Below are 25,712 nucleotides of genomic sequence, written 5' to 3' on the forward strand. Positions count from 1 at the left end.
GTTATCTGTTGTTAAATGAACAAAATACCTGTGAACCATCTATTGTGATAGTATAATTGAAAAAAATACGTAAAATCAAGGATTTCGAGTACCCAAATGGCAACACGGTCAAACAAAAGTATAAGCAGGTTTCAGAGGATAAGAATCAATAAATCTGTATCCTTAATAAATTCAAAATTGAAAACTGAAAACAATAAAACCATAACCAATTACTGAACAAGGAAAACTTTTATTTTACTTGGCGAGAATTAAAATTAAGGACTTCAACAGTAAAATAACTTAGCGCTCCAGGTCTGTTTTAGCTACCACAAAAAGGAAAAAACTGTAAAACACCCCAAACTCTTCATACTTTTATAATAAACTAAAATAGAAATAATAATCATAATGATTACAATAAATAAAATGGTACAAATACAGTTATATAATTGATGTGTATGATATATTAATTTCTAGTAAAAGAAACAATCAGTGTTCAAAATCTAATCAACAAACATTCAAGAAATCTAAACATAACTCGAATATAGATATGGAATCCTTTTAAGTTCGTCTGAGTTCTGCGCAAGGCATTGGAGACTCTGCATCTCCTAACCCAAGGTGTGCAAATCCAGTTGAGGGTTTGGCACAGTGCTCACAGTTCCGAATTTCAAAACTATGCTAACTGGTGTACTCGTGGCCGAAAAGATCACCTGAACATCTTGATCGTTTTGTTATCCCTGCAGAAAAGATGAAGGAACTGGAGAACATTATTTCTGAGATTTGATTTAAATAGTCATCAACTGAATCAAACAAGAACAACCTCATGTTAAAAAAGCAGGAGAATGGCTTAGAGATTTCCCAGCGGAATCAACCAACGATTAGCACTTTGTTTGCATATAGCTTTAAGTGTCCAACTCCAAATTCTTTATGCTTGCAACAATTCTCCAAGCAAGCGCGTCATCTGCTACTGACCAGCTGCAGCAAAAATGAACCTCCTTTTTATCTACACTCTGCAAACTAACACCAGTTCTGTGAGGGCATTTTTCATTTGAACAAAAAGAGACAACGACCGACTGAATCTGAATATGTTCTTGGCAGTCCTGAACATCAAAATCGGGGAGTTCTCTGCAAAGTTTTTCAGATATCAAGTGCAGCAATGAGCCTTTGCGGGACGTCGAAGGCAAACAATCTGATGCATCTCCACTTTCTGAATCGGGAATATATACTCGGAAACAATGAGCAAGCTTCACTTCGTGTTTTTCTACTCCTAACGCTTCCATAAATTCATTTTGATTCACAACTTTTGGGCTCTGGTTCTTCTGCAGGGTTAGTATCCCTTCAGATACTCTGTCATCATAAACCTGCAACAGAGGCATTGTTCTCTTGTGGGAATCATCCAATTCAGCTGAGTTAGTTTTCAAAAACTTGAAGTTTGGGCTCAAACAGCTCCGGACAAATGCATCAGAGGCACCAGCTTTTATGTGATGAGTTGTCGGGATGCACAAAGATTCACTATTGGCAGGAAGATAACATTGAATTCCCAGTTCGGACTGAATTTTTTCTTTGAGTGTAACCATTTTAGGCTTTTCACCATGTACAAGAATAACATGCTTAGGGGATAGGAACTTCACGAGATCCATGATTCCTTTGGCATCAGTATGGGGACTGAAAGATAACTGATGAATCTGGAGGAAAGTTCAAAAAGCTGGGTCACTGTTAAAATATGAATAAGATTGAAATGTGAAAAGCAAGAAATTTATAACATGCATATCCAAACCAAGAAGAAGAAAATCTTAGTTCCAAATAATCTAAGTTGCAAACTTAGCGCTCATAGATTAGCCAACATTTTGATATCTAATTTAACAATTCTCCAAAATAGTTCAGAAAGGAAATATGTTTTAACCAAAAATATGCATAAAGAAGATAGGAATAAGACCTGGCATCGCACATTAATTTGGACATCTTCATCGAGCCTAATTTGGGTTGGTATCTTGGCCGACATCAGTTTGTGTCCTACAGTTCCAGCCACACAGTATCTGGTGAAACGACCCAGAAAAAGGATCACTCAATTTGAAAATGTAAAAAGATGGAAAAGGGTCAAATAATAGCTGTGCAAGAGATCATCAAGGTGTATCAGTACGGATATATCTAACTCTACTTTCTTATAACCAAAGCACTTCCAAGTAACAACTGAATCAAGATATATTTTGAAAGTTCTCATAATTGTCACATATAATATGCCCAAAAAGGTAGCTTGTGTACACCTTTTGTGAGGCATGGGAAAGCACACCAGTGTCTCAAATCGTTATAATGCAATCTATTTCTCTTTTGCTTGTGCACATAATTTAAGCTGCATAACCGTTCATGAGTTTTATGAGGGCAATTTTAGATTGATCAAGTCATGAAACTGCTAAACTGAACTAAGATAATAAACACCGTGAAACAGGTTCCAAGTTAGATTGTGCAAGTTGCTAAACCAAGAAAATAAATTAAATCACATTTGTAACACCAAATATATGCCCGAGTATAGGTGTTAAATGTAACAAATATCTAAATTTCAGAGATGAGGATATGAATATGACAATTAGATGTTGCTACCAAGGATTTTGGTATAAAATGTTCTCAAATGTTTGTTGACAAAGTAAAACAGTATCCAATGCAAAATTGAGATAGTTGTTCTGGGAAGAACATATACTAATTTTAATAAAAGCAATTTTCTACGAAAGGGTAAGTATTAACGAAAAGGAGGGAAATGCTATACAGAAGTTCATTCGTCGAGTCTGTTGACTGTCAGTGGCTTTCTTGCTTTCTCCCAATCAATGACAACAGTAACATGGATCATTCCTCTACTCATGCTCACATGCATCCCAATTGCTTACCTTCTAGTGCCAACACCTCCCCCCCCTCCCCCCGGGTGGATATGTACACCCTTATAGATAATACAGCACTGGTTCTCTTTTTAAATTGGAAACCAGTTTTCTGGCTAATTAGAGGAGTTTCTGATGATTCAAAGAGGAAGTTATAGAGTTTGTCAATTATGCACAGTTTTATCTATTTCTGAAAATCGTCATCAAATTCCTAGAGACTTCTATTAATTTAATTAAAAGCCTAATTACTGTTTACTCCATGGAATTTCAACAGCATTTTCTCACCATACCTGGTATTAAGCAAACAAGGTTGGAGTTTCAGATGCCACTTATTTTAATTCTTTATTTGTATTTTATTTCTTGGATTTCGTGAAACCGGCATAGAGTTGAAGCATGCTACACTAAAGAAAGCTCAAAACTCTGTTTGAGATATGATAGTGACAAGAAACTGAACTTCTCAGATTTATCTAGTCGTAATTTATCCGGATGTATGACCTGGGAAAAACTTCAAGAGAGTAAATGCTAACTTGTGATAGAAAAAAAAAAATCTTAACTATTATCAATTGAATCAGTTCATGGAAAGTCCACCACTCATCTGAGAAGTTAACAATCAAAAAGATTAAAGCATACCCTGGCAGTGTGACAAGATTCTTTTCACATGGAGCCCACTGCTTAAAAACTTCAAGTGAGAAACCACCACTAATCATTCCTGGAGTAGCAAAAAGAACGCAAGCTCCAGGAGCGTTTATCAAGGAACGATCAAAACTGAGGACTGCAACATTCACATTTTAGTTTACTTGCAATGCGTATTTACATATAAGAATTCGGATAGTATCAGATAAATGCTTCGTGTAGATAAACATGAATAGCATAAAGTTCATATAATAGACAATATACTGGTATTTATATAGTTTTAAAAGTAAGGTGAAAGGTTTTCTTTCTTAAAAAGGTAACTCAATATCTATATAATGTTAACCTCTAACCTGAGGAGCAGATCAAATTTTGTATTTACTAGAAGTCAAAATCACATTCACTACATTTCATCAATCATAACAATGTTCAGTATGTTAATTTTATATGCCTATACTAGACAGCAAATCCAGAAGAAGCTTTGTTTATAAAAGGAGAAGTTCCATAGTGAAGCAGTTGTCTGTCTTCCAATATATCCACTTACAAGCTGTGTCCAGATAACAAGTCGTAATAGGAATGAATGGGTGATGTTCATTTGAGAATGCAAAACTCTTTGTTTATTCCAAGGTAAACATTTACATAATAGTTAAAACAAGCCCAGATGACGTGGCAGATGTAGAAGGTTGATGCAAGGAGTGCAATAACGCCAAATTCAGAACTTGACCAATTTTGCAGCAGTCTATTTGCCTGCAAGTTGAATTGACTGGAAACAATGACATAAAAACCCCAAAAGTGAGAAATTAGTGAGTGATTAATTAAATCTTCCATTTTTCTCCCATTTGTGGGTTCTGAATAAGTATGATGCACTAACTCGTCACTCTCACCTCGGCTTTTATCTTTCAATAGCCTTTTCCCACATCCATTGTGGAATAGTTGGGAGCTTATAAGACTTTCGTTTAGCTCTTATGCGAGTACAGACTTAGGAGTTTGACCAACAACTTTGACCATATCTCTGGTCCATGCGTGCAAGATGAGCCGAGTCAGCTGCCAAGCCTCGAACTTGAGCTCGAAAATTTCAGCTCCAGCTCAAGCCTGAGTGTTTGTGTTTGAAAGCTTGCGAGCTTTTTCTTTTTTTTTTTTAATATTTTGATATATTTTTTTAATTTTTAATTAGTTTTATATATTGTAATACATATTCATTATTATATCAAGTTCACATTCAAAATTCACCATATATTAGAATTATATTTAATCAATATCTCATATTTTAATTTCAGGATAATAATAAAATGTGATATTTTCATTTAAATTTATCTAATATCTACCAAGAAATAAGCTTAATAAATAATTTAGTAATTTTTTATAATTTTTTTGCAAATAATTATTTAATATAATGCATATGAATTTCATTGCTATATTTCAATATCAATTTGCAATCTCTTGTACTTTTAAATTAATTAACTTATTATTTTACTACTGATTTCTATTTTACTACTTATAAACTAATGATCAAATTTGGTGGTCTGCATGAATTAATCTAAAAATAAAAATAACAATGATGGTTGAACAATTTTACTTATTTCAATCGATATTGCGTTACATATATCTAAAATGAGATCAACCACTAATTGGTTTAAAAAAATCATCATTTTACTTTTGCATAATTGAAAGGTATAAAAATTTAAATTATCATCATCATATTTAGAAAATAGTTTATATTTCTATCTTATTAAAAGTAATATATTATATAATTCAATTAAAGAAAACTTTATCTGGACAAATAAATTTTCAAAATGACGTACTATAAATATTATTGAATTTATTTACTAATTCAATTAATATCTTTTGGTTTGGTAAGGATATAACCATACAAAATTACATGTAGGCATTTAGGTCATTTGATGTATATTTTCTATACGTTTACAAATTATATTACTACTAAACTAATATTAGATATATAATAAAATTATTATGAAGTCATATACTCATAAAAGTAGATTAAATTAATGTAGTATATGTTTTTCTAACACTTCTTATAATTAATAGTTAGATTTATATACTTAACATTTTTTAGGACAAGCTCGAGCTACAGCACCTTATCTCGAAATCGAGCTTGAGCTCAAAGTTGTGTAATCGAGCTTGAGCTTGAGTGTGAAATTTTGGCCGAGCTTGAGCCATTTGCACCCCTACTCTGGTCCTTTCAATAAAGAAGAAAACCAGATAGAACTTCCATACCCTTGGTCAAAATAATAACTCCAATCACTTCACATGTTTTTTACCCACGGAAAGAATTACTATCTGCTAATCTGCCAGAAACAGGATGTGACATCAACAGATATTGAGAAAACAAAGATTTGCTTATTTGCTCATTCTTTTCATACATAAAGTTTTCAATCCAGTCAATCATACCTCTCTTTGATCATTCATAATCTAATCAGTTTTGCCTCTCCTTTTTATTATTTATAGAATAGCTAAACACTCTCAATCATCCACTTTGCAACTAACCAATTGAATGTTTCATGTTCCTGAAAAAATAAATCTTACGCCCATCAGCCGCAGTCATTTTGTGACTCCAGCTAAGAAAGGATAATATAGCGCAGAGATATGATACACAAGAGGAACATATTCAGTAGTGCAAACTTTGATCTATTTATTACTTAAATATAAGATTGTAAGCCTAGGTTCTAGAACAATAGAGTTCAAATTGATAGCACAACTGAAATTTAATAGCACCGCTATTTGTCCTACAAACTCAATAAAATGAAAAGCACATAGATGGAAAGTATTCAGCATCAACATTGACATCCATTTCAGGTGAAGAGTGCTTCACAAGCGCAAGAAATCATAAAAGTTTAATTGCATTCAGAAGATGGAAAAGGCAGCATATTTGCAAGACATAATGGCATGTGCCAACTCAAGAAGCAGGTCACTAGGCCATGTTATAGTGGTGTTCTTATTTTCTTTGCTTGGAACTGTTTAACAACCGAATTCTGCTCCTAAAAAATCCATAGAAATGCTGGACATACCATTTTTGAAGTCAAATGCATTACGTGTGGCATAAGTATCTTTGACCTTTTGGCTGGTCCAGTTGATGAGAACTTTATAATACATATTTGCTTGTATGGTCAAACCTGAATTGAGCAACTAAAATGGTTGAGTTATATTACCAACAATTCAATAAGAAAAGAACTTAAATGGACAAGTGATTAACAAGCATCCTAACTGTTAAGAATTTCCGATCAAGCAAAAGTTGATAATTATCTTTGGAACATAACAAATCCTATCTAAAATTACTTTCTTTGTGGTCTTTTTGAGGAAAGAATAGGTTCCACAACTTAAGCTTACACACATAAAATTTATCAAGCCTACCTTTCCAATAGATTAAGATGTATACTTAAATAACGGTGGCTACGTTGATAGAAAAAGATAAAACTGAGAAAAACCAGTATATCTAACTGTAAATATTCCTACTCAGAAAAAGGTTTATCATTGGCCATAAGAAGGTTTTATTACCAACCAAATATTTTATATTGCTGGAAAAAAGTATCTCATCTTAAGTTAAGCTCATACAGAAGATTCATGATGTCAAGCGATGCAAATACAAAGTGAAAAGCAATAACACATGCCTAGATCTTCTTTACATTGCACGCCTTGCAAATATGGATTGCACGTTGTACTTTGAACAATGATATATGCAGGTGTACAGACAGGCATGATAAATAAGACTCTAATGCTTATTCTCCCATCTGTTCTCTAAAGTAATTGAGCGGATACAGATCTCAAATTTGTGCTGCTTTTGGTGCATGATTAATGATTTTATACATGGCTTCCCTCATTGTTGCCCATGTGGATGCATCAGATCCTCAAATTCAGAGAGGTAAGTGTCTCCCATCACAGTTCAACATAGACAATCAAGATATGCCACCACTATTACCACTCAAATAATACAGAAAGGCAGTAGCAAAGCTGGTGCACCTGCTGAGAAATATATAGGAACTTTAAGATTCATCCTCTCCCAATAGTCATCTAACAGCATACAGAGTTCCTGTAGGATAGTTTGTCAGGAATGCGCATACGAATTTCTAAATGTCAAGACATCTAAATCATGTTAGCCAAAGGAAAGTTCAGTAGATCTAAGTGAAAAAGGAGAAATAGGTACTTAAAGACATCAAACTGAAAATGGTATAATTGTTTTCACACTTCTGTAGAATACATGCATGAGGGGCGATTTATTTCTCAACTGCACCCTCTTAAAAAGGAAAGTTGTTGATGGGCAGTACATTCCAAGAATTGTGAAATGGTTGCAGGCTTTCCTGCCAACTCACCCAATGCGAAATGTATGTTGGAAACAATCAAAAGATTAGAAGAAACTAGCAACTCTATAGAATGCATTACAAGATATGTCGATTCTAAGATGCATTATAAGAAATGAACTACCTATATTTTTGGTCCCACTCTAATGCATTAACCTCTTACATGCTAATAAATGTCAACTAAAACAGAGACGAAATCAAGGATGAAAGTGAAAACACCTGAGCCCTCCCCAAAGCAAATGTAGGAATCAGAACCTTCCCTCCACTAGCAACACATTTGTGAACCTGCAAGAAAGATTACTCACATGTAATTTGGAGCAAATCAAACGACCAAGTAAAATATATGAACGCCATATTAGAAAGCAAGATTCAGGAAGGCATAGGACATATAACTAGATAAGCATCCACATTGTAGAATTTTCATGAAAGCAGTGATGCTTGATACAGAGTGCATACATAATTGCTATTTTCATGAACCTGAATTACTTCTAAGAATTTGCAGACTTCACATAAAAACATGAATGCATCATGTAGGAGTATAGCTAATTTACAATTTTAAATCCTTAGGATTGTCTACTGATATTGGTATCATAATAGTTCTGGTTCTGCCAGAACTCTCAATCCGCGACAGTTGAAATACATCATGCATCCATTTCTTTTGGGATCTTAAGTTGGTTAAAACCAATTAACTTATCATACTTTTCAAGCAGTGAAGTTAACGGCGTTTTACAACAAATCCCCACAGATTGAATGGTTAACCAGTGAAGTTAGGTTGTGGTTGGTCGCTATGAAACCAACTTTTGAGAGTCGGTCTGAAACATTCCAACATTACAAGTCGAGGACCTCGAGCCAGGCATCGAGACTTGCACTAAGTATTGCAGTATCATGTTTCATCGGCGGCAGATGTTGGTCGTCTATACAATTTTAATGGGTTGGTTGGAAAGATAATCGACTTGACTGAAGTGACTCGCGGAAATTGTCATATGGAAAGCCTTGCGCTTGTTCAATATAAATGGAATTCCCAATTTAGGTAGTACGTGATTAGTCCCGGACTTAAAGAATCATGGCAGTCACATGCATATGAAAACTGTTTCTTGGATCTGATGAGCGGTGACTATATCGTGTGATATGGTCATTATAAGCCATGTCTAATGCAGTCAGAGTATGTAGCGACGACTGTGGAAAGAATTTGTCCCCTCTATATTGTGACAACAAGACATCCTATGCGCTCTAAGATAGTTTAGACTCTTTAAGGCTATGGCCAAAGCGATTGGTCGAGTGGAAAAATATTTCCTACATCGATCACAAGAGTAAACACATTTCAGGTATGAAACAAGAATGGGAACCAACGCCCAATTCCATGCCCTATAGATGGGTAGGCAGAAGTACCATACCTGTATAGAAGTTGGAGCATTAAGACTTGCACTAAGTATTGCATTACCATGTTTCATCGGTGGATACGTAGGTCGCCTATGTAATTTTAGTGGGTTGGTTGCCAAGGTAGTCAACTGAGTGAACTGACTCACGAAAATTGTCGTATGGAAGCTTTGAAGGCTTGATCGATATAAATGGAATTCCCAATTCTGATAGTAGGGGATTAGTCCTCGAATTTGAGGAATCTGGCAGACTGTTTCTTGGATGTGACGACTAGTAACTATGTCATAAGATATGGCCATTATAAGCCTTGTCTATTGCAGTCGAAGTATGTAGGAGCGTGGATTCCAAGGAAGAGTATGTCACCTTTCTGTATTATGAAGCAAGATCTCCAATGCGCTTTGAGATGGTTTGGACTTTTTAAGTCTATGGTCATATTGATTGATCGAGTGGGAAAGGATTTCCTATGTCGATCACTAAAGTAAACACATCTTGAATATGAAGCATATATGCCTAGTCAAGAATGGCAATAGCAATTGATTGAGTGGGAAAGGATTTCCTATGTCGATCACTAGAGTAAATGCATCTCGAATGACGCATATGCCTATTCAAGAATGAGAACCGACACCCAATTAAATATCCTAGAGATGGTCGACAGAAGGACCATACCTGTATGGAACTCGGAAATGTTCACGCCTGTTGGAATAGGTGACCAAAAAGCCAATCGGATTGGCGATTTTGGATGTATTCTATTTTGACAATTAATCGATATTATTTAATATTACTTTAAGTGAATAAAATGAGTATTTGCTTATTTGGCATTTACTTTGTTGTGCTCATTCTGTATGTTTGCATCTGCTTGAACATCACAACAAAGCCCACAGACCAATTGGCAACCGTGTAGTTAGGTCACGAATTGGATGGCGGTCATGAAACCAACAGCCAAAAAGTTGAGTCTGAAACAGTCAAAGTCGAGGACATCGAGATTAGGCATCGAGAGTTCTATGGTGACTCGCACCACGAGTCGCATTCAATTAGTGGGTACTGTGTTTCATCGGTCACGGACGTGGAGCGTCTATGCAATCTTGGTAGGTTGATTGGCTAGGTGTAGAATCAACTGAACTGACTCACGGGAATGGTCATATAGAAGCCTTAGAGGCTTGGTCGGTATGACTCGAATCCTCAACCCGATAGTACGGGAGTAGTCCTCAAACTTGAGGAATCACGGCAGTCACGTGCATACAATGACTGTATCTTGGATCTGTGAGAGGGGTGATTGTGTCACAGACATGATCATCATAAGCCTTGTCTAGTACAGTCGACGTATGTAGCAGGGACGGTGAGTTCCAAGAAAAAGATTCGTCCCCTGTCAATATGTAACGATGTTATCTACTATGCACTTGGAGATGCGTTCACACTTTATTAACCTGTGGCACAGCCGTTGATCGAATAGGAAAAGGAGGTTCCTATATCAAGAAACTTGGTATACCGCGGTCTCAAGTATTAAGCATAGACGCCTAATTCAGGATGGGAACTGACACCTAATTCCATGCCCTAGACTGAGGCCGGGAGATGGTAGACGGAAGGACCATACCCGTATAGACTCGAGAGCTTAAATGTTCACACGGTCATTCACCTAGTCTCTAGTACCATGAAGCGTTACTAGACGGCTACCAATGGTAATGGCCTTCTTCATAAGGGTTAATCAAGAATTATTAATTAAATTAGATTTAATTAGTATTAGTGTTAGACACTAGCGTAAGTCTAGCTGAAAGGTGAACTTAAAAAGTCATGCAAATCACCGGCAAAGAATAAGGAATTAATTCTACAAGTAATTGGATTATTTGCAAATGAGAAATCCATCGGATGGAAGGTCCAAGGATAAATTAATGGGATTACTTTATGTTAGGTTTGTCGTCATCATTTAATGAGTTCGACCTTATTAATTAATGAGGACAATGTGGACTTATGTATTTAATTAGATTAAATACATATTGGGCTCAATTGGGTGGATTTTATTAAATTAGATTTAAATAAAAATTCGTTGGGCCTTGCATTTTAATTGATAAAATCGGCCAACACACACCCCATTGAGCACAATGAAAAATTCTATGGGATGAAATTTAATAGCTAGCAAATTTCAATTTCGGAAAGTGCAATTTTGATCATCTTCTTGATTTGGAATCAAGACGACTTACCTTATAAATGAACAAATGTACCTAGACACATTTATGTACATCTATACAAGGTATATAAATATTGTTTTATATAATATTATTAGGAATAATATTATTACACATTATTACACAATACAAGAAAAATAATCCCTCTTCCATAGTACTCGGCCGCCCCTCTCTCTGATTCTCTAGGAGAATTTTTTCTCTTGTTCTCTTCTAGCAAGGAGTTCAAGAGATTCTTAATTCCGGTGTGGTGTGGACACACTTAGAGGGTTGCTATGTTGGATAGTCTGCTGAACGTTTCGGCTAAGTTAACGAGAAAACAAAAGGCATCATCTTCACTTCCTTTATTTTCTCGTTTCACACCAACAGTCTAGTATGGTTTTATTTTTGTTTTTACTTCCATACTACATCGAACGTCCGGGAACTTTAAGGGTACACCCCTTGGTTCATTGTTTTTACGTTTTAATTTTTATTATTGTATGTGTTTTCGGTTACCGCTTCCGCTAGCGCGTTACCGGGCCGTACCACGCGATCTCTTCAACCCAACATTCACCAAGTCTCTAGTGTCATAGACTGTTGCTAGATGGTTACCATAGTCATGGACATTTCTGGTTATGAGATAATCAGAGATAATTAATTAAATTTAATTTAATTAATTATGTAGGTCACACTCCCAAGTTTAGCTGAGGGTGAACCTAAAGAGTCATACACAAATCACAGAAAGTGATCGAATTAATTTGGTATTCATTCCGGAAGAGGTGAATTAATTTATTGAATTAAAATAATTCTTGGAGAGCACAAATGATTGGATAATTTATGAGGAGTAATGCATTGGATGGATAGTTTGAAATTTAATTAATTAGACTAATTAAATTTTAGGACTTAGCCTTTTAAATTATTTTAAATGAGACTTAGACTAGTTAATTAGTAGGCTTGTCTAATTAATAGATTGGATTCACTAATTAGTAGCGATGGGCTACCCAACAGATTAGTCGTTGGTTTGATTTAATTTGTTCGACAAATTAAATAAGTCCGGTCCAAATACACAAGACCAAGCCGATTTTCTTGACCTTTTCTAAGTCAAAGCACTTCAGGAAAGAAGGAGGAGTAACCGAGGGGCTCTTAGAGAGTCCTTGAACTCGGCCATATGGAGAGCTAGAGAGGTTAAAGGATGTGGAAGTTACCTAGGACACTTCTAAGGATTTGAATGACTAGGTCTTTCCGTCCACATCTCCACACAACACCTCCACAACCTAACACACGATTTTATTCCTCTTCCACCTACTAGAGCAACCAAGTTTCTTCTCCTACTCTCCACCTTGTGTTCTTTTTTCCAAGTCAAGAACAAAGGAATATTGAAACACACTAATCAATAGTGTGGTTTTGATTTCCTCTTCCATGGATTCATTTCTTGCAAGCACGAGAACAAATCTTACTTTTCGGTGTGGTGAGGATGCCTTAGATAGCTCCTACATTGGAACTTGCGTGGATGGATCTTGGAGAGGTAGGAACGATGTGTGTAGCTATTAAGAGAAAAAGACAAGGGTATGATCTTATTTAATCATATTTTTCCTCTTTAATTCCATAGCCTAAAAGCATGTTCTCGTATATTGTGATTTATGTTTCTACGTTTATACACCAATAGCCCAGGAACAATCAAGGGTACACCCCTCGATTTCCGATTAAATGTTTTAATTTATGCCTCTCCGCGCTCCAGCTGCGTTCCTGAGCCGATCCACTTCTTTCAACAAGTGGAGGAACCAAGTCAAACAAATGGAATAACAAACTCCCAAAGCTTCATGATGTCGTGGAACAACAACGAGGAAAGACGAATCAGTGCAATAGACCCAACATAGGTAATAGAGATGTCAAGCAGGAGAGGTTGCTCGCAGTGGAACGATGGGATGGTGCTGGTCTAACAGTGAGATGGGGGGAGGCACTTGTTAGGGACTGAGGATGAGGAAGGCAACTCAGACACTAGAGGTGGATAAGTTATCACCAGAGAACAATAATGAAGATCAATGCTAAGAAAAGAGGAATGGCGATGTCAATCTCGGATTTGTTGAAGTGGAAGAACAAAACCTAGAGAGTTATACATGCGTATCAGGGTATGTGTGTGTGTGTGTGTAATCTGTATAGGGTACCTCTGGGGTAGGTTTGGGCAAACACATTCCCATTCCTAAATCTGACCAGGTCTGCAAATAAGAACCCATAACCTCTCGACTCATTTAGCCATCCAGAACCCAGCCCACAAGAGTCAAGTCCTACCCAGAGATCCGACGTGCACTCAGTATGTATCAAGGAGTTGAGTGAGCTCTAAGATAGAATTATTGCTATGAGAGGGCTCTGAATGCACCCTACTTCTACCATGGTGCATTTATCCATATCCACTCTAACTCAAAACTAGAACATTATCAGTAGTAAACGAGAAACTTATATGCATGACAAGTTGTACGCCTATAGAACATTGAAACCCTTGTTAAACATTCTCTTGATAAGTGCTCTCTAAAACATTTTTGTTAGTGGTCATAAGTTATGTGAGTCTACTGCATACTGCATCCTATAGGGCAAATGTTATATCTAGGAAGCATGCTATTTGGCCATAAAGAAAGATGAATTATACAAAATCAGATTATAACTGTAAGTTCACATATTGAGAGAGAGAGAGAGAGAGAGAGAGAGAGAGAGAGAGAGAGAGAGGGAGGGAGGGAGAGAGGTCATCACTAATACCAATTGCAACCAGTGGAGTTCTAATTATTCAGTATGGTTTATTTCCACTCAGGAGTATTAAATAGAAAATGTAGAACATGCAAATGGTAGATTAAACTTTCTATGGACAATAACAAAGTACACCTAGGGGGAAAAATGATATAAAATAATAACAAGAACAATAAGCATATTAGACAAACAAAAGTTTATTTAGTAAAGATTCATACTGCTTTCAGAAATTCCCTCTCTCGAACATATTTTGAATCACGGTATGTTGTAGCATAGGTTGACCTGTCGCAGAAAATTTTGGAGAATGCCTTTAACACAAAACTTATACACATAGATCAGTCAACTGTGAATGTGCTTGCAAGGAAGAATGCAGATGGATGGATATATGGATGCATAGAAACAGAACAGATAAGAATCTATAATTATGATCCATTTTTGACTTCATCTATTTTAGACATAGCTACCTTGAGATCCTCTAATGTGCATTTAACATTTATTTCAGAAGGCCCATCTGTAAAATATGATCTGACCTTGCAGATGCAAATGTCAAACCATTTGCTCGAAGTAAAGTCTCTAGTTTCCAGACAACATGAGAAATGCATTTCGTCATGCATTTTTGCTGAGAGACATCAAACACATACAAGGAAACTTGTATGGCCGTGATGTACATTTTACATGGCCTCCAAAAAGACCACAACTTGGTTCCCTTCACTTAAATAACTGATAGGTACAGAGAGCTAGGCCCTACCACCCACCCACATACATCCAAAATTAATAACTAATTATCATGCATTTACTGGGTGTCAACATCATACTCACTCCGTTATAACGAGATCCAGCTGCAGTCGATCAATTTGAGCTGCTCCAAGATGTCTATCAGGTGTCATATTGTAATCCCCTGTATACACTATGGCAGCATCTCCAACTTTGGCATAAAACATTGCAGCCCCCAGAACCTAAGAAGCATGTTTAAGTATCATCAAATTAAAAACAGGGCATTCTCAAGGAACATCACCTTCATAAACAGAAGAATCCAGCAAAAGTAAAAAATTTAAACTTCCAAATTACAATTTTACAAAGATTGTACTAGATTCACTAGCTCCTTTGCAACAGTGTGAAGTTGTAAATTACAATTAAACATGAAGAACTAGAGAATCCTTAATAGCACGGGTTATATGTACACTACTTTGCGCTTTTGTGAGAGAAAACAACAATGCCCAATAATAAATTCTAAGAGATAATCTTGCTTCATATGTACCAAGTTATTATTAATGGATACCACAAAAAAAACCAAGTAGGATACTTAAACAACACTTGCTGGAAGTTTGAAGGACAAGGATATGTTGGGGGATAGACTTGCAGGGCCAATTTTTGGGTAAATCAGAAGTCCCAAACATAGACTTCAAATCAGGTGGAAGAAATAACAATTCGTAAAGGGTACTTCAGCATGACTCGAAACTTTTACTCTGGATGATATTGAAGTACCATGTGGAAGTTTGTTATTAAAGTAAGAGCTCTGGATAATATGCATGTTTGAAGGAAAAAGCTTCAAACTCTTACATGCCCTGCATAGTATGCACGGATCTGGAGGTCTTCATCAACCTGTATAGTCTGCTTCAGATCCACTGCAGTGACTGTGTTGCAGAAACAAAGAAATTAAAGTGCAGCAATATGATTAATAAGAGAACAATAGAAAAGCTCACAACAATCAACCAGCACATCTCTAGAGACCAATTTCAAATACTTGATGTATCTGATTACCTAAGCCTAATGCTTCACAGTTAAGGACATAGTTAATGGGAATGACTGACTAACAACATAACTTCATAAGGAGATAAGACCAGTGCAACAAGAATGCAATAAGTGAATATTTGAGGCCCATGTTGTTTCGTGCTACAGCTCACGCCGTAAACATACTTTTGCATGTGAGGAGACACTAAGAGATAAAGATTGTTTAAAAGAAATGATAAGAAGTTCAGAAAAAGAAAAAAGAGGGGAGAGGTTCTATGAGACACAAACTAACTGGGAATCAATAAGAAGGGCCTTCTCCAGAAACTTTAGAATTTGTTTATGTATTCAGTTTAAGTTTTAGGTAGATGCAAGCAATAGTTAACGTCATTATAAGCTCTGGATAATTTAATCCATATGTATCTGCTCTGCTTCTGGCAAATTTGGCAGGAGAAATTGATCTCCAAAACAAGCCCTTATACAAGGGAGATGTGCTAAATTTAGGTCCAACCATCTCATGCTAACTAATGCAAAGCATCAAAGTTCAACACAAATCAGCATGTTATGAAGCTGTTTGTACATTATCAGCATATATTGAAAGTTGAAATAATAGAAAGCAAATAGCAGTAATTTTAGTCTTGCATAACATAAACACAAGATCAAGGCTACTTCATGCAGCACCGCAGCTTGTGATCTTCTAACACTTAAGACTTGGTCGGAGGTCTCATAATCTATTACACACCACTATGGAAATTTCATGCAACTTAAGGTTTGATATTACTCGTTGTTGACTGCACCACAAAAGTCTATTTTCTTTCTCCTAGTTACAAAACAAACAAATAATTCTAGTTTATATTGAAAACACAACATGGCAAGGGTTCAGCTGCTAATTCAGGTCAAGGACATGCCGTGATATAATCATAAGTTTGCTTCTTCCGGGAGGGTCACATGTTCAATTCACTAACACACCTTCCTTGCTTGTACGGCAAGACTGTCTAAATTCAACTGTCCTAAACCCAACAAAGATGGAAGACTCAAGCACTCAGGACAGCTATTAGTTGCAGCCCCTCGAGTTGGGTTGAGTTCAAAGCTGTGGTAATGTGGATGTCTTATTTCCTATGCTTCATTTCCTGTTTATCACCTCTCTTATCTTGTTTCTGAACTAGTTTACACCACCTTGCTGGTGTTCCACTCTGAGGACAAATTTGGGAATATGAAATTGATAACCTCTATCATCAAATTTCTACTCAATTAAAAAACGTGTCCTAAATTTTATTTTGTTGCAGAAAATATATAAGCAATTCCAATTTACACACAAATAGACAAAACACTAGAATATGTTGCAGGTTTTACAATGCCAGTGGCAAGAACTATTGAAACCACCGAGGATCAACCGACTGATTATCCTGCGTTGAAAGTCAAGGCTGCGAGATTAATACTGGTGTTACGGTTTCTATTCAAAATAGATTTCTGAAAGATTTTAATCAACAATGTGTTCTACATAAAGCTCTCTTAACTCAACCTTTAACTAATCACACCAAAAGAAAAAGAAGACTAAAATTGGCAATCAGATTGAAAAAAGGAAGCAAGGCAATTGTGCCCTCTACCTTTCTTCATACATTCAACGATATGCTCCGAACTAAACTGCTCTTCCTCCCCTCTTCTGTCAACCATCACTTTTCGGTAATCCTCAAGCATCAGCGGAGCCAAGGCTTTTGTTGGATACTGTATGTTTTGTCGAAAGGATTTATTAAAAATGTAAATAAAACTCAATACTTAAAGACAAACTGAAAAGAAAAAAAACAAAATATTCCTAAGGAAATATGTAAATCAAGCTCTACCGTCATGTAAATGGGGCCATTGTAGCCACAAACTTGAGTAAAATATGGAAGTGCTCCAATGTGGTCCAGGTGGAAGTGTGTGATGATTATACACGAGAGGGAACGGGTAAAGTCATGAGACTTAGAAATCAAAGAAAAGTCAGGGTATCTGCGGTGGTCAAGATAGCCCATGTGCATTCCGCAGTCAAACATTATTCTCTTCCCATTTATCGTCACAACCACGCAGCTCTTCCCCACCTCTTGCCCCGCGCCTGTCACATTACATAAATTGTCAGAAAAAAGAAAGCACTCTCTGAGATAATTCATCGAACAGAAAGCAGACAACATTTCAGTTCATAAGCAATTCTCAAACTGTATTTCTCTAATGGGGAGAGTTTAAGTTACCCAAGACTAGACATTCGATAACCATGACGGGAAGGCGTTGTTGTGTGTGCTTAGTGTGCTCTTCTGGCTATAATGTTGCAAGATTAGAGTCGGAGTAAAGGCAAAAAAGAGGGGCGAGACGTCCAGAATTAGATCCTAACGCATGAGATTCTGTAGCCCACCTCCCTGCACATCAATACACAATATCTAACGGGAGCGCGCGCACAACTATAGCTGAGCTTGTTCGCGGGACTTGTGAAAGTCACGGGCTATAGGCCATAGCTCTAACTACATTGTAATTTTGTAAAAGTATACTAGGTATTTATGTATTTTAATTAAATATTAATATAATTTGCTTTTTACATTATTATTTTAATTAAATCAGTATATTATTTAATTTATTAAGATACTAATGTAGTTCAATAATTACAATCTCAAATAAAGAAAAGAAAAACACAATTTACATATTATTTGATACAAATCAACTGTCTATATCATAAGTGGTACAACTTAATGATCCAAATTTATCGAATTAAATCAGCAATTTGAATCTAATTAAAATATCCCCTTTACGTGAATGGTGTTGTACACAGGCGAATTTTTCTTTTCTTTTTGTTTTTATTTCACAATCATTCAAACTATCTTATATGAAATCGATGATCATTTCATTTGTATTAATCTACTGCCCAAATCAAATATTACTTAAATTTATGCCCAGTATCTTATCTTTCCAAATCAATTGATGAAATTTATTTACACATACATATAATTTTTATATAAAATCTATGAAAAATAAAAAAAATAAAAAAAAACTATCAACTTCCTCCCGCCTCCACCACCACCACCCCCTCCCTCCGCCTCTTCCCATCCTCCATTTCCCCGCCTCCACCTCGACCTCCCCTCTGACTACTACTTCGCTCTTCCTCTCTATCTGCCGCCACCTTTGACGTCTCCCCCTTTGGATCAACTTTCTTTTTGTATTTTTCTAATATTGTTTGTATATATCGTATATCTATATATGTGTATATATGCATATATTTTATATATTATATATTGTATAAATTTATTTTATAATTTTATAAATTTATATTTGTAACTCGAATAAATTTGAGCCGTTGATTTGTGTATCGAATGCAGACCGTTGATCTAAATCAAAATAAATGTAGACCATCGATTTGTTTATTAAGACATTGATATATATAGAAAAATTATTTTTTTCGTCCTTTAATTTTACCCACTATTAAATTTAGTCCTGTAAGTATGTCCATTAACTAATTAGTCATGTAAGTTTGCAAAATGATGAAATTAAGTCCGATTTAGGGTTTTCTTGTGAATTTCCGGCAACTTTTAAAATTTATGCCAAAAATTGCATGAGTGGCAAATTTTGCTGAATTGTCCGGCCACTTATCCAGCTGCACCCTCGACGTGTAATGAGTTTTGGAGGAAAAAAGGAGGTTTCTTCCCTCCAAAATATGTTCTACATGACTTCCAAGTCATGTTTAAGGCCATATAATATTAAAATCCCCATAAACTTGTACGGTGCAGCTGACATGTCACCTTTTTCGGGCAAAAATGGAAATTCACGACCGCTGGAGGACTATTTGTCATCATTTTGCCAATTTACAAGAATAATTAGTTAATGGGCATACTTATAGGACTAAATCTAATAGAGAGTAAAATTAAAGGACGGAACAAATAATGTTTCCTATATATACAAAATAAGATCTAACAATTTATTAATTGCACATCCGTATTTTGCTCTACCCTTTTTAGTTAGTATAAAAGGCAAAGTTCATTCATGATACTCTCCCCAAACTCTTTCGATAAACAGTAAATTCCAATGAGGACATCATTCAATTCCAAGCAATCTACTCAGTCTAAACAAGTTTTAGATTTGAGGTATGGAGTACTCCTCTTTGCAAAAGGTATACAAAAGTTGCAATTCGTGTTGTAGAATCTGGAAGAAAGCCTTCAAAGAGAAGATTATATTAGAGTAGGTGATCTGAAAACTAATTGAATTGATTGTTTTGTAATCTATTTTAAGTAATCTTTTTCAAACGTATTGTTGAATCTTATGAATAAACTATATTCATTCTTCAACTTTGTTGTGCTTATGTATTACGTTTTGATGTATGTGACGGACAAAACCTACAAACTATGAAAATCAATGAAATTGGATTATGCATCTGATGGCGATTATAAAACCAGCTTCCAAGGGTTTATTTGAAACGATCTAAGTTGAGAACCCTCGAGAAAGAACATCGAGGGTTCTATAGAGATTTGTACTAAGTGGTGTATTCATTTGATGAGTGTTGAGTTTTATTGACGACATGCGTATGACATCTACGCATCTTTAGTGGGTGCTTGAGAAGGTATTATCAAGTTCACTAAACTGACTCACAAGAGATGTCATATGGAAGCCCATGAGGTATGATTTGTTAGTGTAGGTGATAAAAAAAATTAATTAGTTGACTGCTTGTAATCTACTATAAATGATCTTATTCGATCTAATGTTAAATAGCATCAATATAGTTTATTCTCTAGCCATCATTCTCGTGTTCTATTTATGTATTATTGTTCTATTATATAGATAAACCCAGAGACCAAATAGACCAATGAAGTTGACTTTGATGGCAACTATAAAACTAATTTAGAGGGTCTCTGTAAAGCATTCGATTTTGAGAACCCTTAAGAAAAATCGTTAAGGAGTTTTGTAAAGACTTGTATTAAGTGATGAATTTATATATTGAGTGTCGCGTTTCATTGATGCAAACATATGACGTCTATTCACTTTAGTGGTATTTGACAAATAGGTGTCAAGTACACTAAATTGACTCGTAAGAACTTTCATATGGAAGCCATGTGGCGTGATCGGTATGACTGAAACTTCTTTGCTGTGATAGTTCATGAATTAGTTCCTTAACTTTAGGAGCCACATTAGCCTTGATGGAATGGTTGTATCTTGGTTCTAACTATATATAACTGTGGTATTACGTGGTCACCAAAAGCGTCGTACTAATGCAGTCAGAACATGTATGGAGATTGGTGTTCCAAGAAATGATCCATCATTTATCATGAGATGATAATGATCTCTTATGTCCTAGAGACTATGTCGATCTCTAGAAGTTTATGGCCACAATTGTGGACCAAATTGGGAAGTAATTTTCTATGTTGATTAATGAGAAACACAGTCAAGAGTGGACACATAATTATCAAAGTCAAGTATGAAAAATCCATTTAGAATTTCCGGTCCTAGACTTTTATTGGGTAATAGTACTGGTAGAGGGGCTATCAAGACTTGACGATTCCCTTCTATTACTAAGAGAGTGCCTAATGACTGGACCTTGAATCAGATTGTAGAGCCCGATAGAAAATTCAATTAATAGTTAATAGTTTTGGAGGGGGTGAAGTTGCTTTATACTTTCAAAGAATTTCCATGATAGACCAGAATAATCATTTATAGGATTTAATGATTCCTAAAAACGGATTCATTTAACTATCTACATTTTATGTAGTCATTTGATTTGGGAATCAAAATAGTAAGCAATAAAAAAGACTAATGGTTTGTTCGTCTATCTACGTATGGATCGAATGCATCTATATGGTATGCGCAGTTTAAGGTTCACACAAATTTTCACCTATTCAATAGTTCCATGGATCAATACTAGACGATCACCTATAGTAATAGGTACTCTTGGATTGACAAATCAATCAAAGAGTAATTAATTAAATATAATTAATTAATCTAGAGCAATTTAGTTGCCAAAATTAAATTATATATGTGATATAAGCTAAAGTTTAGTTAAAGGTGGACTTATAAGGGTCACACATAAAATGCAAACGGTATTGAGAAATTAATTAGAGCATTAAGTTGGGATGGGGAATTAATTTCGAAAGAGAGAAACAATTAATTTAAAGAGTTTAATTAATCACTTAAATATTTATACACTTATTGAGATCCTATTTGACAGAAATCCAAAGTATTAATTAATAGATTAAATACTTAAATTTAGGATTAATTAATTGGATTAAAGTTAGTCCTCTGACAGATTTTCGGACAATTTTATCCCTATGAGTGCATATGGACTAAAACTGTCTTTTAAAAATTGCACAGGGGTAAAATTGCTCGAAAATCTGCCATAGGACTAAAAGTAAGCAATTTCGTAAGTTACTGAACCTAAACAAAAATTGACATAGTTATCAGACTAAAATTAAAATCTAGCATACTTATCGAACTAAAATAATACTTTTTTCTACAAAAATATCAAAAGATTTAAATTGGCATGCTATGGGTGCACCTCTGCTCACATGTGGTGAAGATAGAATGTGTGTGAGAGGACAAAGTGGCAGTATATTGTTAGTGATAGAGAGGAACAAACAATCATAATTGCATTTTTATTCTCTGAAAAAGGGGCCTCCAACAATTTACACAGCAAACTCTGTCACATGTCACTATATATCCCTATCTAAAGTGAGGCCCCAAACTCTCTTTAATATCTTCACACTAATCATAATCTTGTCTTTCATTTTAATCCCATTTTCTCCTTTATTATTCTCTTCTTTTACTCTATTTATTTATCAGTAATAAAAATTTAGTGCTGATAATTTTTATCTTGTCACAATATAATTATTAGTAATGAAAGTTTTATATATAGCTGTTATTGTAGATAATTAGTAACACATCTATGATGATAATTTTTATCCGTATCTGTAATTATTACTAAGAGATCCCGAGTCCGAATCCTACGAATGCAAATGTTTAGTCCACTTTTAATATGGGCGAATAGCAATTTACCTCATTGTGATATTGAAAACGAGCACATTATCCATCTATGAAGAAAATAATAGCAATTTACCCCGCTATACTTTTTAAAATGAAATAATTTGCTAATTTGCGATATTACAAGATGGTTGTTTGCATTTTTCCCCTTTTAATATATAGTAATATTTGTATGTCGTTTCTTTGTTTGCTCTAAATTTTTTGGTTGATTTAGAAATATTGTTGTATTGTGTAATGAATATTGTAATAATATACTAATTTCTTCATAAATATAAATATATATATGATCCGGGTCGAATTACGCGATTTCGAGATTCGATCTCCACAAAGACTGCTGATTCTTCCAAGACCAAATTTTGGGTTCCCTAAGAATGAAACAAGTAAGGTGAGCTCGTCGGGCACGTCCCCGACAATGACCCTCCGACGCTCAAGTCAGGTTGATCGAGAGAAAAGTGTTCTATCTCAAAGTTCGATCACGATAAATGCGTAACAGGTACCTTTAATGACGGCGTTTCGGGTCTATATATAGGGCTCAGCAGGTCAGAGTTGACCGGCCACGTGGCCTAATCCTGCTGAGTTGCATCCATGATCGGACGGTGATCATTGTCCGGATCTTCGAAGGCGGATGGATTCGGGTCGGGTTCGTTCGACCCGGCCGGCAGAAAAGACGCGGATCCTCGCTTAGATGACGGAAATGCCCTTAATGAAGGGCTTTTTTGACATTTTCCAAGCATTCTTCATTAATCACACATCAATATATATATTTTTAAAAAACTATAAAAATCAATACAGGAATGAAAAAGAAAATCTTGTCATTAGATACATATCGTTATATATATATATACATATTGTTGGGGGTTTGGTGGGGAGGATGGGGGGTTGTCGGGGTCGCCTTTGGCCTTTTTCTTGAAAGTTTTATTTACCATGAATATGTTGTCATCATTCATCTTTTCACTAAAGTAATTGTACACTCATTTTGACATCATTTTCCCAAATCGTGCGGATAATGATTTGTTTTCTGCACCGTCGGACTATTCTTTGCTTTAATTGTTAGATTTTACTATTATTTGGGAATATACATATATGCGATTTTAATTATTTTAAAGAAAAAAACGTGAAATTATAAAATATTATACTTTAATGTGAAAATTATTATTAATAGTCTATATATATTTAATATATAAGAACAATTTTTGCTTTATCTCAAAACACGACTTACACAAATTTAGGTTAAACCAATGTCTAAGATGTAATTGCGACAATGCGCAAAATCTGGTGATAATGCAAATTGTAGTACCAAAAATTCTGAATATTGTCTCTTAGAAATTTTTTATAATTATTATAAGTATTTCACTAATTATATAAATAATGACAAATTAATTACGTATAATTTTTAATACTAATGAAGACGGGTAACTTACATATTTAGTCACATAGGATGAGGGTTCAACACTTTTATTCCTCTGTCGTACGAGATTTTCAAAATGATCCTGAAATTGGAATTATTGTATACATTTAGTCCTATACTTTATGAGAATTTAAAAATGATCCTAAAATTGAAAATTTCAACATACTTAGCCTCATAAATCCCATAAAACGGAGAACTAAATGTGTCGTATTTTTTCAGTTTGAGACTATTGAGGATTAAATATGTCTATGAGTACATATGGACTAAAACTGCTTTTCAAAAGTTGCATAGGGGTAAAATTGTCCGAAAATTAGCCAGAGGACTAAAAGTAAACAATTTCATAAGTTGCTGGACCTAAACAAAAATGGATATAGTTATCAGACTAAAATTAAAATTAGACATACTTAACGAATTAAAATAATACTTTTCCCTAATAAAAATAACACACAATCAAGGCCCAAAAAACTACAAGTAAATCTTTGCAGTAACTTCTATGGGTCTTGATTGTGTGTTGTGTTTAACTTTTTAGGCTTTGATTTTGCGTTATTTTTATGTATAGTTTCATAACATGATTTTTATGTCATCTTTTTATGTATTTTTATGTTTTGTGATTTATGATATTATTTGGTATTTATGTTACTTTAATTGGTTATATTTTAATTATTTATTATCCAAATATATTGAAATTTTATAGGAACTTGAGATGGTTATTAAATTAATTTTGAGATTATTCAGTATGATTTTGAACTGTTTTTAATATGTTTGTTATTTCACTGTTATGTATAAGTTACGTTTCATTTTAATAAAATAATCAGAAATGTGTTTTGTATATTTATATATTTATTTATTTTTTACAATTGTTTTAGTTTCATTATGAAATTTTAACGTTGATGATCAAATTCGATGAAATCTTAAAACATAAGAAACTAAGTCTGATGAGGGGTAAATATAAGAGACCAAATTTAAATAAATGGCATAATTGAGGAATTAAAAGTGATATTAATACCGATAGAACTTAAATTTTTCGATGGGAAATAGTATTTATTTATGATGATTGTTAAGTTGAAATAAGTTATAGTGTAGCTAAAGAATAATCTATTTTCTTGTAGTGATACAATTTTTCTCGCAAAATCAGTTTTCAACCAAACTCCATTAGCTTCTCTTTATGTAGTTTTTATAGTATATTTGTCTGATTCACTACAACAAAAGTAATAAATTATTTTGCATTATAAACTATTAAAACTTAAAAATTATGATAAACTAATACTATTTATTACGGATAAATAAAATTATTATGAAAATTTAAAATTTGATCACGATTAATCAACCATTTATGAATGATTCTAGTTATGACCAAAAGATGTCTCGTGATTCTTGATTATGGCTAACATTTAAACATCAACTGCAAAAACAACAACCAGTGGATATTACATAGCCGTCGTTAATTTATATTCGCTAGAATTTTGAAATATTGATTATATTAATGAATCACATATTTGATGTGCATAAAAATGGGTTGGCCCAAAGAAACCTA

The 25,712-nt window shown here is 34.7% G+C and overlaps 1 protein-coding gene across 2 annotated transcripts; it reads right to left on the minus strand.

Annotated features, from left to right (window-relative positions):
* Positions 1 to 342: 342 nt before the first annotated feature.
* Positions 343 to 18,302, minus strand: CPSF73-II (cleavage and polyadenylation specificity factor 73 kDa subunit-II). 2 transcript variants are annotated; one of them, XM_011100207.3, is made up of 13 exons: positions 18,012 to 18,302; positions 17,628 to 17,878; positions 17,394 to 17,511; positions 15,619 to 15,692; positions 14,878 to 15,014; positions 14,277 to 14,340; positions 8,006 to 8,071; positions 7,449 to 7,518; positions 6,500 to 6,604; positions 3,474 to 3,615; positions 1,925 to 2,012; positions 797 to 1,661; positions 343 to 713 (listed from the first exon to the last, which is right to left on the minus strand). In XM_011100207.3, the coding sequence occupies exons 1-12, from the start codon at positions 18,034 to 18,036 to the stop codon at positions 879 to 881; spliced, it is 1,923 nt and encodes a 640-aa protein (XP_011098509.1). In that variant the 5' UTR covers positions 18,037 to 18,302; the 3' UTR covers positions 343 to 713; positions 797 to 878. The 2 variants fall into 2 exon arrangements, with proteins under 2 accessions (XP_011098509.1, XP_011098501.1); XM_011100199.3 differs by having other exon boundaries at positions 1,913 to 2,012; positions 18,012 to 18,300.
* Between the last annotated feature and the right edge of the window lie 7,410 nt (positions 18,303 to 25,712).

This window comes from Sesamum indicum, linkage group LG2, assembly GCF_026168435.1.
Source record: "Sesamum indicum cultivar Baizhima isolate 11 linkage group LG2, ASM2616843v1, whole genome shotgun sequence".
NCBI lineage: Eukaryota > Viridiplantae > Streptophyta > Magnoliopsida > Lamiales > Pedaliaceae > Sesamum > Sesamum indicum.

Excerpts from the sequence above, each read along its gene's own strand:
- CPSF73-II (XM_011100199.3), bottom strand. The coding sequence starts at position 18,036 with ATGGTTATCGAATGTCTAGTCTTGG. Across the intron at positions 8,072-14,276 it reads AGAGGGAATTTCTGAAAGCA|GTTCACAAATGTGTTGCTAG; the intron begins GTATGAATCTTT and ends TCTTTCTTGCAG. Across the intron at positions 3,616-6,499 it reads TGCATTTGACTTCAAAAATG|TCCTCAGTTTTGATCGTTCC; the intron begins GTATGTCCAGCA and ends TGAATGTTGCAG.